Below are 15,541 nucleotides of genomic sequence, written 5' to 3' on the forward strand. Positions count from 1 at the left end.
CACACGCGTCTCCCCTAAGCCTCGAGCACCCTAACGAGACATTACTGAAGGCGAATAGCGGCGTCGGCAACCCTTTTAACTAAATGTCATAACATTAGTAAGACATCGTTATTTTTGGCCAGCCGGGCGCACCGCATCAGCGGCGATACATTGTGTAATTACCTCACATCATGTGATTAAAATCCCGGCACGGGTTAATTGCGTTATGACGTCTCCATGCCACTTGTTAGGGTCCGCGTTTACGAGCGCAGCATTAGCACATTAGATTAGTGAAGGTCTGCTTTGTTGCACGACCGCTAATTTCCACAAATCGAATAAATAAGTTGAGTATAAATTACCGTTTGACATGTTACCCAGTATGAATAACAAATTATAAATATGATATTTTTCGGGTACGTTTTTCCAGGTTATTTTGTTTGTGCCCCCTTTGTGCTTCAGTCTCTGCAGTATTAAGACTTGGGTGAACATCGAGAATGTGCTAAACTATGCGCAACATTTACGGGGACGTCGGCAGGACACTAACCTTCGTAGCGCAAGCACTTTTCCTTCTCGTTTCAGTATCTTACATGTGAGGATGTAATTCGGTTATCTTTTATGGTATTCTGGTGTTCATAAATTCGCTCGGTCCTCGTTGTGCATACTCGTTGGGGCATGTTAGCCCTCTTGTTTCAAGCTACATCAGCGCGGCGCCGGCTCGTCATACACGCACCCTTCGCTGTTCCTTCCCCTAGATTAGCTGCAATTTCGGTGGAATTAGCTAAACTAGAATAACATGACGCGTCGTATAGTTTTCCGAAAAGTTTACCCAACTAGTGCTGGGATGGGGGGCGTAGACTCGTTATATCGTCGTTTAATTAAAGTTTCAGAACCGGCGCTTGGTGTTTCCATTATTAACTTGCGCATTATGCGAGAAAATCGAACCTCGAGCAATGGGTTGGGTGGTGGTGGTGATGGTGGGCAGCGTTCCGATGATAATTTAACAGCGTTGAGCAAAGCAAGTGGTGCCAAGTGGCAAAGAGGAATTTATTGTTTTGACAAATATTGAGAGATTAAGCGCTTCAGCAACACGCCGAATTATTATCGAATTTCTAAGTATGTAATACTTGCATTTCAGCAAGAAAGTGATATCCCTTCGTGAAAAGGGTGCGAATCGATTGGCGTGGATTCGACTAAAGACAAACGATCGAAATGTAGGTCCCAATCGTAAAATAGACAACGTGATACTGCAAGATTTGAAAATCAATGAGAGTAATAAAAATTTAGTACCTACTCTTAAGATTTACGTAGTGTTTGTCGAATAAATTTCCGTAAAAATCTAGTAAAAATTGTTGCCAAAAGTTTACGGTTAATTTAAGTTCGCTTAAATTTTTGAATTTTGAGCATAACCTAAGCGCATTGAAAACAGTTTTCGAATATCGCATAAGACTATTAGTAATACCGTAACACCGTAAACCTCTGAAAGCGTAACTAATGAGTAATGAAGTAACGACTAGGAGTATTAGCGGATGCCAGCCTCAAATGCAACTGCACAAGTTTGAAGCTGCAAATGAACGGAAAGCTGATGAGGTACGAGTACATATATGCGAGTAGATTTGCGCAAAACTACTTGCTACGTGAATTACCGTATTGCATTAATAGGCGTCGGGCTCGCTCCCTGCATCAGATAGACGTTTATCGTATGTATAAACATATACGAGCAGCAATCATAATAATATGACTTACCCTACAGGCTGATATGCATCTAATTTCTCTCACCGTAAAGTGTACTATTTGGGTTGGTATGATATGTGCTTGAGATATTGCATCAATTGTTTTCCACGTGTGAAATGCGCTCTATAAAGTGTATGATGGACATAAAGTTGAAGTTGATGCTGCGCTTAGACACATTGGATACCTACCGCATATTTGTGTCTGACTGTAGTTGTAGTATGGCTCAAGTACGAGTAGGTCTATTCACCTTGCGATAATGTAGTGGTAATGACGCAGCCGCAATTCTATAGTTGTTGTGTGGGAAGTTGGAAAGCACTTCCTGCCGAAATGTAATGTATGTTTGTGTCTTACAAGTACTACTTGAGCTTGTCTTTGCCGATTAAGGTGAACTTCAATTCACATAATCCAAACGTATTCGTTACAAAATATAGCAATAGATATACCTAGGTATTTGTTTTCCTAATTCAAACATTAGGTTAGAAATTAAAATACAATGAAAATAAATTTTAAATTATCAACATATTTGCTTGCATCCAAGCTCATTATTTTAGTGATGCAAAATATTGATTAGTTTGATTAGTGTCTCATTGTTGTAGTTGATTCACAGAATTTGATTTTGTTGTCTAATTTAATGGAATGTTCAAATTCGAGGAATAGTGCATTATCATTAATCATTCTCAGCGTAAATAATTGACGTATTCTGGTTGATATTCAATTAACGCAGCATGTGTATTTATTTTATCAATTATGATAGCATTACATCAGTTAATAAACCAGTATTTGCTATTAATATGGTTGAAATAATGCTGCAGGTCTTTTTTTAGAAATGAAATTATAGAAAATGTTAAATTTAAATCAATATTAATTTATATGGAAAAGTTGGTTTGGTTTGCACCACTCGTGGTGCTTATATGACGTGGAAAGCGAAACAAAGCCTAATTAGCGATAATAGAAAATCACCTGACAGTCGGCACACAGTGCCCCGACAACGCATAGTATTTTTCCACCAACGCTGGTGACAAATAATTCGCTATACTTGGCTATACATTAGCTGCTCAGCTTCAGGCAAGTTCGTTAATGCAGGCGTTAATTAAAAAACTTTACGCTTTGACATGTACACCTCCAAAGCTCGCTGGGCTTCAATTCCAAAATTACTTTTGTTTTATTTATTTACAGACTGTATACAGGCAACTCTATATACACTGATATAATTAACACTGTCTAATTGGTTGTCGATGATCGTTTTTCAAGCGATAAATTGAATTTTCCGAGTATTTTTCTCGCTCAATGAAAGTTTCCAAACAATTATAGAAATCAATGCGAACATGTAACGCGCAAGAAGAAAAACTGAAAAAAAGTGCTCCGTTCGGCTAACTTTCACAGATAATTCAATAACCTACATTTTATCGCAACATTTGGTACATTTATTTTTAAAATGTACATTAAATACGACGCTAATATTAAATTTTCTTTGTATTGAAGATAATAACAGAAAACAAGCGCAGTACTTGGAAACATTGTTATCGCAATCGTAAAGCGTGTAATGACTAGATTTAATTGTCTTTAGCTATTAAATATTTCAAATCTTAAATCTAAAATATCCCCGAGTCATTTTTGTGAGTGTAATTTGATTATTTTTTGAATTAAGTTTGTATTTATATTCACGCTGCAAGAAACTAATCTCCTTGCTAGGTGCACTGCTTTGCGATAAGAAAAACCAGTTTATGAAGATGCTTGCTTAGGGAGAAGTGTAGAAAACGATCTGACACTCTCCCCTTCGTTGAATGCACTTCTATTTATGGCGCCGCGCGCCTATCTCCACTCGGGCTGCTGATGGAAGCAAGCTAAGTTAACTGAAAGACAATTTCGCATTCAAATGTAATAAGCCCGTAAGCCCATGAAGGGGCACTATCATAGATTACAAGGGCTTCGGCGTTGTATAAAATCGCTAACATTATGGCTAAACCAAATTATCTCCTTCATTCCATCATTCAAGTGCAAACGTAGCACAACGCGGGGGCGCCACTAGTATTACTATAGGATTCAGATTGATGCTCATATACATATTGGATTGACATGTGCGTACGGGTACATATGCCCCTGGAATATAGGTATTTGCAAGATGGTTGCGTAAGTGGATGAACATGAACATCTAGGAGAGTAGGCTCAATACGCTCAGCATAAATTACAAATACGGATCGAAGCGAAGCCAAGAGGAAGACAATATTTGATATGCCGTTGTCTTCATGCTGTCGGTGATCATCAAATCATCGTAATATCTTCTGAACCATGTCAAGGCTGGCTTAAATCCCGAGTTTGGTCATGCATAAAATCGTAACTTGCGCGTTGTGCTTATTTGTTCTAATTAAAAGCCATCTGTTTCCACAAATTTAAACTTTTATGGCATCTAATTGTCATATACTTACTCGTATTCAGCGGCAATCTTTTGTGTTGTATTGTAATGCTAATAAGCGAAGATTTTTCGAGAAATTATGACAACGCGTCGAAGTTAACGTGCGCTCCTGCCTCGTGGTATTCCTGAGAGGGATATCCAAAATGTATGAATAGAGATGTTCTAGACGTCGAGCGTCTCTATCATGTCATCGATGATTAGAACGGATTTGGCACGACTGGCGAGCCCTCGGGTGGAACGCGGCGCGGATCTCTATACTTCGGCAGTGAAGCGTCGTTATGCGCGTCTATATTCCAACGGTACTCCATTAGCTGTTGTCACATTTCAAATCGTCAAACTATAACGATCTGTTTTTATTCTGTAAATTTATTTATGATTTTTCATAGTTACAAATAAAGTTGAGGTTATATTGTAGTTAGGTTATTGGTTAGGACACAATACGCATGCGACTTTCTCCCGTAGTAATTTATATCAATTTGGTTAGAAAATTTCGACACCACTCGGTGTTTACGATGCAACTTTACCGTAAACACAACGAGTCGTATTTTCCTTAGATTGTTGGCAAAGTGCTATAAATAAATAAGAGTGTGCCATAAAGCATCATCATTTCTTTCGGGCCACACCAGCCTGAGATGCAACACCACCACCAAAATACCCGAAGCAAAACGCCCAGCAAAACACAAGCGGCCGTTATACGACCACGTCGGTAATGCGGAACAGTGAATACTCTTCTAGGCGTGCGCAAATGGGGGCGGCAACGCAAAGGCGTCATTGACGGCGTGAAAGGAACTCAACTTTATTTCGCATCAAACTGAAATTTATTTCGTAAAGCACCACGGCTGCCACGTCGAACAATTCGCGCGCCACCAAAGTTATGACACTCAGTTATATTTCATCAATTGTGTAAAATAATTGTCGGCGCTAGGACATTTTTCAATTTCGTTGCCTTCGCCGTGCTCCGTGAAATCCGCGGATCTAATATATATTTCCTCGCACTTGGTACTTTGTTAAATTAATTCACAAGAGAGCGTTACAAACGAGAATCAGGACGATAAGAACAAAGTAGGCGAAGATAATAAAATGAAGGATAAAATAAATACTACCGTCTACGACAATTGCCATTGTATTTTGCGGGCAATTCGGTTAAAAATGAGAGTTTTAGTATGATTGTCCTCAAAAGTGACACTTTTCTTACTAATTTGAGAATTCAGCATTACCGAAATACATTTAATTTACTCCCCAGAGGTGTTTCATGAAGCAATAATATTTTTGACCTGCTTTTGTACTGTTTTATATTTTTGTTCGGTATGTTTTCGGGTGTTGGCAAAACAAGGTATTATATTTTCAGGTGATTGCTCCTTGCTGTTACGAATAACACGAATAACTAAATATCGCTGGCCCGCCGGTTTGTTGGTTGAACACCAAACGTTTGACGCACAAATAAAAGTCATTGATTTTTTTTTTTCAGCAAAAAGTATACGTTCGCATATGAAGATCAAAGGTATTTGTATGATTCTGTTGTTGACCGTTACCGGAGGTCGTGTTTCGTTCAAATCGTGCAAAACGTACTGATCCGAAAACAAGAATTTCACACAAATGTGGAAAGCATCAAGTTAACATATGGTATCCGTTATAAATTGAACTTTCCGACGAATTTCACTTCATTGTTTCATTAATCATTAACATCACTTATAATATAGGCAGAAAAAAAAACATACTAAATGCAGATTTGTGTTGGTTTATTATTGTGTCTACGATACTAATATTGTGAGTGGTAAATGACCGTTAAAACTCGAGAGCAGACAGAATAACTTTTGACCCTCTCGAACATGCAAAACTGTTTTTGTTAGTTCAAAAAACAGTAAACTATATGGAGAAAGGGTTCTCTTGTGAGCGGCGGGTGTGTGTTAAATTTGAGTCCGATGACGCGCGCCAGCATTGGTGGAGGTGCCGGCACGTAGCCATAACATAAAAAACACCCAAATCATTTGTCTTCCCCTTTATAACTTTCTTCGCGTAGCATTTTTATATATTGCGTACACAGCGCAGGAGGAGTCACTTACATCGGCCGGTACAAGGGTTCAGGGGCGCGACTTTATTGCCTACTTTTTATTTATCTGCGAGCTCATCACACGACACTATGTATATTTAAACGGAAACTGCCGTCAGATAAACGCTGCGCTCAAAAATAAAACGACAGCGCTTTTTTCAAAAATTATTGCGGCACAAATAACTTTTATTTGAATAGAAATTAATTGAATTGAAATCATTTTTTCCATTTCATTGGCTGTCATTGCACTGATTTGTTTACATAAAAATTCAATTTTTTATTATTTAAGCGTGCAGTTTATTTAAAATATTAATTGACCACTATTTTTATCTGGCAAAATCACGGATTGAATCGAAATAAAAATAATTGAAACATTAGTAATACAGTTTTATGATGGAATATTAAAGACAAAAATAAAGCGATCTGCAGGTTTTATGCTCGCACCTCATTTCTTTTCGTATTTTATTTCATCCACATCAATTCGTCGGACGCTCTATTTAAGCATTATTGCATTCCCACGTCATTATCTAATGGCATCTAATGAACGAAATTGATTCGCAGGAAAATAATATGAATAAAACATCGATGAAAATTTATCACGTAATTTTTCATAGATTTCCCGGCGCGGCGACGTGACTACGAATATAATAAGATAGCGACGGCGTGCGGAAGGCGAGAATAAAAAGTGGTTTCCCCCTCGCATCGGAAATGAGTGCTTGGTGCGGTAATTGCAATTGAAACTCGATGACAATTGTAACATTTGTGTAAAACGACTTTGACCGAATTGACTAATCTTTATTTTTCGGGGGGTGTCTTATGTATGAAAACAGAATACACGATCAGAGCTTAAATACAGAATAGCAATTTCCATTTCAATATCCGTTTAGAGAATACGTAAATATTTTTTGCGGCAAGAAATACCAGTTGTTAATAAAAATATGAACTAAATGTGAAGTTTTTAAAATTTGTTCTTATCTTAAGATGTACTAGGAGTAGTAGACGTGACTGAGTGCAGTGAAGTTCGTTCGCATATTGCAAAACGTGTGTAGACATTCTTCTTGTTTGATGTGTTCATAAATATCTCACAATAACTCGGTATTAGGAAGGCATGTGTTGATATACAGCTTTTTATGTACAACCGCATTTTCTTCGCCATGCCCGATGCCGCACGGGATAACAAATAACTCCACTCGTGTTATTGGAAAACTTCCGACCACAACACAATTTTCGGCGGCCCGCGAGCGCACAAGTACGCTACATGTGCACAAGAAGAAGACGTGCGCGCGGTATGTGTGGGCGAGTTTTCCTTTTTATAACGTTACATGAAAATTGTGAACGTTTCTTTATACGTTCCAGAGGGGGGTAAATAAACAAAGACGCGCAAAATTCTTCACATTCGACGAGAGGAAGAAAGAGTATCGTATTAAGAAGAATAATGCTCGCGTAACGTGAAGTGAAGTAAACGTAAAGTAAAAGAGCGTTCTTCATCTTTTAGTTATTAAATATGTTATTATCTTTTCTGCGCGTGTCAATATCTGATGCATGGATAGATTTACTATAATTTAATCAGAGTTTAATCGGAATGAAAAGTCAAACACCACACTTAAATGCATCCGACGCGCCGTGCAGCGCTTTCGTTGCATGCATATTCGCGTAAATATTCCAGTTTTCCATCGAGATGAGAAACGACTCGCTGCGAATCTTTAATTTAAGCAACTGGTTGAGATTCTGCTATCGACCGATGGTGTCTCGTACACCTCCTGCACCCACACACAGCACACATCTTTCTGTTTCCGGCGGTTTCACATTCTGCAAGCCAATACATAAAGTACATACAACAAAGCTTGCTGCAATGGGATGCTAATACATTGTGCACACTTGCACTTCTATTGTAAGCCGCTCGAAACTCGATTGTTACGCGCACTTGTTTGTTTGTTGTTTGTTCTTTGTTCTTGTATCCGATGCTACCAGTTGCCGCACCGCCTGCGTCCGCTGCCACCTAAGGGTGGCGTGTGCTTTATAGAGAGCGACACGACGTGCATCATCGTAATGCCCGATCGTGCTCGGCGCCCAACTTCCCACACAGCTTGTGCTAACTTCTAGTTCCACTTTTCGGGCGGTTCTCTTCTTAGAAGTGCAGGGACCATATGCATGCACTAGTAATCTGATATTAGTTTGACAGTTTCGATCGATTTTGATTTGATTTAACATGCTTTGCATCCAGTCGAACCGAAATTAAGATTTATTACCTAGATTTATACTCCACTTGAGTTAAAATTTGATTTAATTATTTTTACAAGTGGAGAAAAATTGTGAACTTGGTGGAAAACGTGTATACCAACATCAAATAGTAATTGAAACCAGCCGTATTATTTCCGGCAATCAAATGTTCATTAAAACTTAATGCCGGACACAAACAGCCCGCCCAATAAACGAGGAACATGCCACATCTGGTCCATCCTCGATGCTGATGCGTACCTATAATTTCCCTTTCGATCAATGTACGGCGAATAATTGAAAATATGCATTAAAGCAGCGCACAAAGCGCAATAAAAATTGAGCGCCAGCAATTAAATAACTTCCCGCAAGCATAAAAATTCCTTTAGTTTTATTCAAGCTATAAAATAACTAATGTAGAAGTTGTGTTGCATTGCTTTCATAGAATAATATCACAACATGATGTGTTACGCATGAAAACCATTAAGTGAAGTGAAATAAAGTGGCTGGAAAACATTTTTTTGCACACTAGTCGAGATTTTATTTTCTATTTTTTTTTGGTTCTGTTGTTTTATTTGTTGAATTGCTGCTGCGTGCGTCACAACTGGAACTCGGAAAACAAACGTCATCAAATTGCGCATTTATATTTTTCAATATTAAGTTGAATTGCAATGACATGTCGACAAATATTTTACTCTTTTGTGCGCTTTTAAAACGCAAAAAACAATTATTTACTCTGATGGACCAGAAGTGCAATTAGAATTGAAGTGGATTATGCTTCAATTATGACAATTGTAATTATCAACTCGACTGCATAATATTGTTGACATTTTATTACAAAAATTTCACGTTTGCAAACAGTTTTCGGCATAAAACAAACGAAAAATACTCGAATCCGGCGCCGCATAACGCATCCCATCCGGAAAATCAAGGCGTCCGCCTCACACAATCAAGAAATGCTCAATTCTCTTTTACGATAACGCGTCGACGATGCTGGCAATGCCGGAGATCTATGTAAATAGTCACCGGGGACTCCAAAAGGGACACTCCGCTGGGCGCGAACTGAACCCGACCGGACTTACTACCAACTACCACATTAAACACTCTTTGCTCGCTTGCATTGTGATATTCCGCCGGAATTTTGCTTCCGTCTTCTTTCGAATGCGCGCCAACACTGTTTCCGTTCTCACACATCGAACCAAATGAAGATCATATATGTTTAAACTTGAATTTTCATGTTCTTATTCAATTTGCGCCACGTTAATGAAAATTGACCACTTATGATATCAAATAGTTGTTTTTTTGTTACTTTATTGAGTTTTTGTTGATGTAGGTTCACTTTTCTGAATGTTTACGAAAACAGGATATAGACTAGACTTGCTCATTGAATAGAAATTATAATTAACCCACAAAAGGCGTGTCAACCCGTCAAAACAGAATAAAACTTTCTAAATATTTAAGCAGGCAGATAATGAAATAAACTTGTCCGCATAAATTATTGAATATTTGAGAAAACGTATTTGCTAAATATGTGCGTGAAGATTTAGCGGACAGCACATGAAGGTTAGACCAGCGCCGGGTAGAGCAGGCACACTTGTGGGTGAAGTAGTATAGATTTGGCGTGGTGCGCATACGCCGCCTCCCTCGATCGCGCTTCCTCGGGTCTCCACTATTTTGCAGGGTGGCGCTGTCAGCAGTGAGCGTGCGGCAACCCTCCGCGTATTTTCGCTCGTCGGCCGGCAGCTCCTGCTGCGTTCCGCTCGTTTGTTCGCTGCTGTGCGCCTGAGAGTCCACCCGCCTGCCTGCCACTCCGGTGTGTGTGCGCCGTGTTGTCGCTGCTCGCGTTTTCCTCTCAAGAAAATGCATTTTAAATAATCGCGCGCGCGCTCAACTTGCATGTGGGTGGTGTGTGTGATTGCTGCACTTGCTCAAAACGCGTCGAGCGTAACTCTGTATATTCAAAAAATACGTTTGAATATTTAATTACGTGAATAAATAATAAAAAAAGAAGCATAACGCAATAAAACACGGCTCAGGTGTGTAATAAAATTTAAAGTGCGGAAAGATATTTTTTCTGTGAGCGTCCGATGATATATATGAATGAAATTAAATAATAATTATTGAGATGTCCGATGAATTGAACGAATAAAAAAGTGTGAAATCACAATTTATCACCATGGCCTGTTGACATTAAACCGCAATTTGTTAAACAAGTGTCTGCGTCGTATGCTGATTTTGGTAACGCGTTAATAATAAGTTTCGGTTCGATCTCGCCGGCGTAAAATGTGATCCGGAAGCTGTCGATTTCCTTGCGACACTGTGGAGTCGAGCAAAACGCGAGAGATTACATCGTTTCCGATGAGGCGCACGATGGCGTTCTGGATTTTTTTGTTATGTCTCACCTATGGGACACATTCAGGTGTGTAATGGTACCATTTCATTACGTACATCTAGCCTAATATCACATTATCACATGTATCTACGCCTACACAATCTGCGAAACAATTTCGCACACGCTAAAAGAATAAACAAAATTAATGTTTGTAGTCTATAGACATAAATTCTTTTTATTCCTTTATCGCTCTGGAGCTCGCCACGATGCTGCTTTCCGGCTATCATCGCACCAGTCGATGGGAAACGAGCGAGTCGTGCGTGCGTGCACACTGTGCTGGCCCCTGTTTGTGTTGTTGATTCGTTTAATTAAATAAAACAAACGATTGCGAGTTCGTTTTGTTTGCCGAAATACACGTTTGGCCCACGCTCGGGAGTCGCGCGCGTCCGGACGTAATGCTTAGGCGTGCTCGAAACTAATCCAAAGTCTAAATTGTCCTTTCGGTTTGCCATCGACGACTTGGCGGCGGCGCGAATGCGGGAAAAAGACAAACGACACACTGGAATGGTATTACCGAAGGCGGAACGCGCACGAAATTAAAAGAATCAAACATTTTCGAAATGACTGCTCAAACTGCTGTTATTCGTTTTTGTTTGTTTACGACATTTGTAATTTTTTGCAAATTCAATCTTAATTTAATCTTGATTTTAATTCGCTATCTGTATAATTTAATTAGATATTCGCATTTTAATTAGAATTGAATTTGAAAATTATATTATTCATTTCAATCATTTATTAGCGCAATATTAATTAAAATTGACCATATTACAATGACATTCCGTCTATTATTTAAATATAGATGACTGATATTAAATTCGCAGCGAATCGATTTCTCACAATGTCGAATATTACATTTCCGGCCTGTCGATGGACTGTACATTGCAACAAATTCGCATACGTCATGTATTAATTAGTTTTTTGTTCAATGGAACTGTAGCAAATTAAACGCGTGCGCGAATAATTAAACATTTAATAAAATAACGCGTCGCGCTTAATTAATTCAAGCGTATTTCCTTCATTTCCTGTGATTGACATTGCGCGAGCGCGAAATTTAGATAAACGTCGTTGCCGGTCGCGCGCAGAAGCTGCTTCCTGTGCATATTCGTATTTCGACGAAAGTGCCGTACAAAAGTTCATCGTGAGGGCGGCCGAAAGTTTTCGACAGCGCTTCTTATCCGTTTTGCAGACACGCTTCTTCACAGCACGCAACTGACTCGCCTGAGCGAGAGGACAAAACGTTGAAGTGTACAATATTGTACAGTTTATACACGTCACTATTGTTTTTGTTTCATTATTTCATCGTTCTCTTCATTGTCTTCATTTTCAACTTATTTATTTCGGTTTTTATTTAATATATTAGCTACTTAAACAACATAAAACTTTTTGAAGCTTATAAAATGCGTTAAAATCTTGTTTTTGAAATATGAGGTGATAATTTATGCAGTGTATATCTGAAATTATAAATTATATAAAAGATGTCCCAATAAGATCGTTCGGTCTCAAGAGGGTAAACGCGATGAGCAAATGCGAAACCGATGAGTTTTGTCGCGCAGTGCGGTAGCGACGCTATCGGTTGTAAACGGTTTGCAATGTTCTTCCATTGTCCCTATTTCTAAAGTTTCCGCAGTTTCCAACCACCCCCGCACCCCGACTGCCAGGGGTTGCCCTTTGGTGCCGCGCCACGCTCTTCACTTCCAAAACCGCTTCACACTTTTCACCGTTTCTACATCTACGTGACGTCCTCTAGTCTTGTCTTGTTTCGCTAGACGCTTGTCCGTCGCCGGTCGCTTGTCGCATCAGAGTCTACGTCAGCTACACATGCCGCTGCTGGCGGATTGGCGGCGAGTGTGTAGAGTCAGTCTCTCTATTGATCTCGTCGTGAATCGCCGCTAGGCTTTTCCATACTAATTATTTCAGGCTTGTTGCGAGGGTACTGCGTGCGCTAAGTGCGTTCCGCACGTGTGGTGATATGCAAAAATGTAAATACTACGCGCACGGAAGCAAGTTACTCGTGCATGACGGGATAAATTCCCTTTTTGCTATTTTATCACCCACCGCACGCATACACAGCTGCTCAGAGATGTGAGTGCACAACACAAAATTTCATTAGCCGCAACCGATATTCAGAAAAATAATATACTGAAATAACAATTATATATGTAGCTGCTATGCATATTGGTTTTTATTCGAGAAAGTCAAGTCGATTGTTCAATGCGTATAAAAACATTATTCAACAAGTAAAAATCACAAAATAAAAAATTTGATACGCCAGTTTTTGTGATATTGAATGGTTTTTATGTTTTTTCACGTTTGGTCAACAAACGTATTGAATGACATGGCAACCGAAAATGCAAAATAAGTTGCCTACTGTTTTCATTTGTTCGAAAACTTGGTGGCCATAGGTTTTAGTTTAGTCACATATAAATGAAAGTGTCAAGGTACACGCGGATTTTCCCGAATGTTGGTAACAGTAACGTGCAAGCAATTTTGAAATCCCGAAATAAACATAAAAATATTACGAGCTGATGTGCAGAGTATGCGAATATTTGCTATGTTTTTACGACCGCCTGCCTCTAGTTGACTTTCAAGCCAAGTTTTGCTATAGCTCTAGTGACACGCCGCGCCAGCAAACAAAATTCAAATCCGTTGGTGTAAAAAATTGTTATTCCTGTTGAAAAAACACGCAAAAAACGTCTTTTCAGCGGTGCTGGAAGGGAATTTTATTTATACGCGTTTTGAGTAATGTTCGTAATTGAATTAAACAGGCGTAGACGAATGACGCCGATTGCTTTACACGTTCAATACGCTTACGTATACATGATCTTAAATTAATTGGCTGATGGGGATGGTGGTGCGCTGCTAGTTTTTGAAAAGCGCTTCTAAAGGATTTCAGATTATGCTCGTCGCTCGCGGCGACCGTATTCAGAGATTGAAATGCATTTCGGGCCCCGCCAGCATCCCGAAATACGCAAATACCCTAAGACGCATTACCTTCATCTAGCGGAGCGCGAGACGCCCTTCGACGATATTGAGTCATTCGTAATCCATCCTCGAACCGAAATGCGAAAATCAATATGTACTTGACTTGCATGTGTGTTTTCAACGACGGGTTATCATAACAAATTCACACCAGACGAGAAACTTTAACTTTTTTTAATTTTTTATCAATTCCACGGCTTCTTTCGTAATTTAATCACGAATCGAGCGATCTTCTGCATGCGAGATAATTGCCTGAAGTGGCAAACTCCAATTTGGCAACCTGCTTCATGTGACGCGATGTTTTTACGTTCCAACTCGCAAGTCTGGAGTGAGCATCATCTCAGGAGTAACCTCGGAAAAGTTCGTACGCGCGCGCGACTTTGAACAAGTCTGCATGTATCTTCCGACAGTCTCTGACACTTCTTTCGCATTTTCCGCCCGCGTGTTCGTACAAGTTCGACGCCGACGTGGTTGCCGCTGTGTCATTTTACTTGGTCTCGGCCGCTTGGGCGGCAGCTTCTTGCTTCTTGATTCTTGAACAAACTGTCTAACTTAATTTAATTTAGAACGTGTTCAACAAGCGTCGAGAGATAAAATAGGTACATCAAGAAAATGTGTCAGCTCGTGTACACGTAGATGTATATAGGTACCCCGTGGCTTTGGCATAGCGTAGCCATAGATTTAATAAAACATCTCGGCGAGCAAGCGAGCATAAAAGTGTTTTAAATGTGCCGATGCGACAGGGAATGGCGTCAACGGGTGCGAATTAGTCTCGCGGCCCGAAATTAAAATGACGCTTCGATTCCCACCATTTAACATCTCGCTAGCAGCCGTTAAAATCCGTACGTGCAGACAGCCGAAGTCTCAAAGCAATTCTTAGTCTTAGGGAAACGAATGATCTGAAGGAATGTTCAAATTTTCGGCCTAATTTTCGTCTCCTACGCCGAATATTTTGATTTTATCTAATATTTATATCAAAATGTATTCTGTATAATATGAAAACATATTTCTGCGTACGTAAGCAATAAATGATTCGTATTGCTAAGAAAACGATGAGATTGCATTTTTCCAAATAAAAATACATAAAAACAGAAGACAACCAACTGAAAACAAGAAATACAAAAATCAGGAAATAATAAACAGGACGTGCTTTCTTAAAACTTCGTAGCGCGTTAAGTGTTTTTTGGCACAAAGTTTTTTCTGTTAACTGTGAATACTTTGGATCGCAGACGGTGTTTTTTGTACGTACTTCTGCGAGCATTGTGCGTTGTGCGCGGTTCTGCGTACTATTTATTCTTGGAGCTTTTTGGAAGCCGAAGAAAATCATAACGAGCAGCAGCAAGAGAAGTGTTGGTGGCGTTGGCAGTGGCGGAGGCGCCAACGTCAACCGGAATAACTGGAAACGCGACTCTCGAAAATCCGCCGAAGCGTTTGTTGGACAAGTGCTGTGCGCACAACGATTTCGAGTGTGGAAAAAATATCGAAGAAAAGATTAAATATCCGATAAAGGCTGTATTTCATCATATACTGATCGTACAATAAAAAAGCAACAGAATAGCATCTGGAAGATGTTTTCAAAGTGACATAATAAGGAAGTGAGAGGAAACTTCAGTTCGGTTCATAAACAGATTTTTTGCCTACACTTGTCAGATATAATTTTAATAATTCCATCATCAGAAAGCTCTTGAATCGCATTTTTATGCCGCAAGATGAATTAGATTTTTTATGTTACATCAAACACCGCGACTTGTCTGTCATTATTGCAGACGAAATACGAAAT

General features: G+C 39.4%; 1 protein-coding gene across 2 annotated transcripts in view; it reads left to right on the forward strand.

The window, feature by feature from the left end:
- The first annotated feature begins 10,111 nt into the window (after window positions 1-10,111).
- The window catches only part of LOC135789567 (zwei Ig domain protein zig-8-like), a 109,430-nt gene continuing 104,000 nt past the window's right edge, over window positions 10,112-15,541 (forward strand). The window contains exon 1 of one of the 2 annotated variants that reach the window (XM_065299466.1): window positions 10,112-10,809. In XM_065299466.1, coding sequence (XP_065155538.1) covers window positions 10,749-10,809 — 61 coding nt within the window. In that variant the 5' untranslated portion in view covers window positions 10,112-10,748. The remainder of the gene's footprint in view (window positions 10,810-15,541) is intronic. The other variant, XM_065299465.1, reaches the window with a different exon arrangement.

This window comes from Atheta coriaria, unplaced genomic scaffold (assembly GCF_025399875.1).
Source record: "Atheta coriaria isolate IRGN ID8LTWV9N9 unplaced genomic scaffold, Caltech_Dcor_3.1 hic_scaffold_3_pilon, whole genome shotgun sequence".
NCBI classification, from domain to species: Eukaryota; Metazoa; Arthropoda; class Insecta; order Coleoptera; family Staphylinidae; genus Dalotia; species Dalotia coriaria.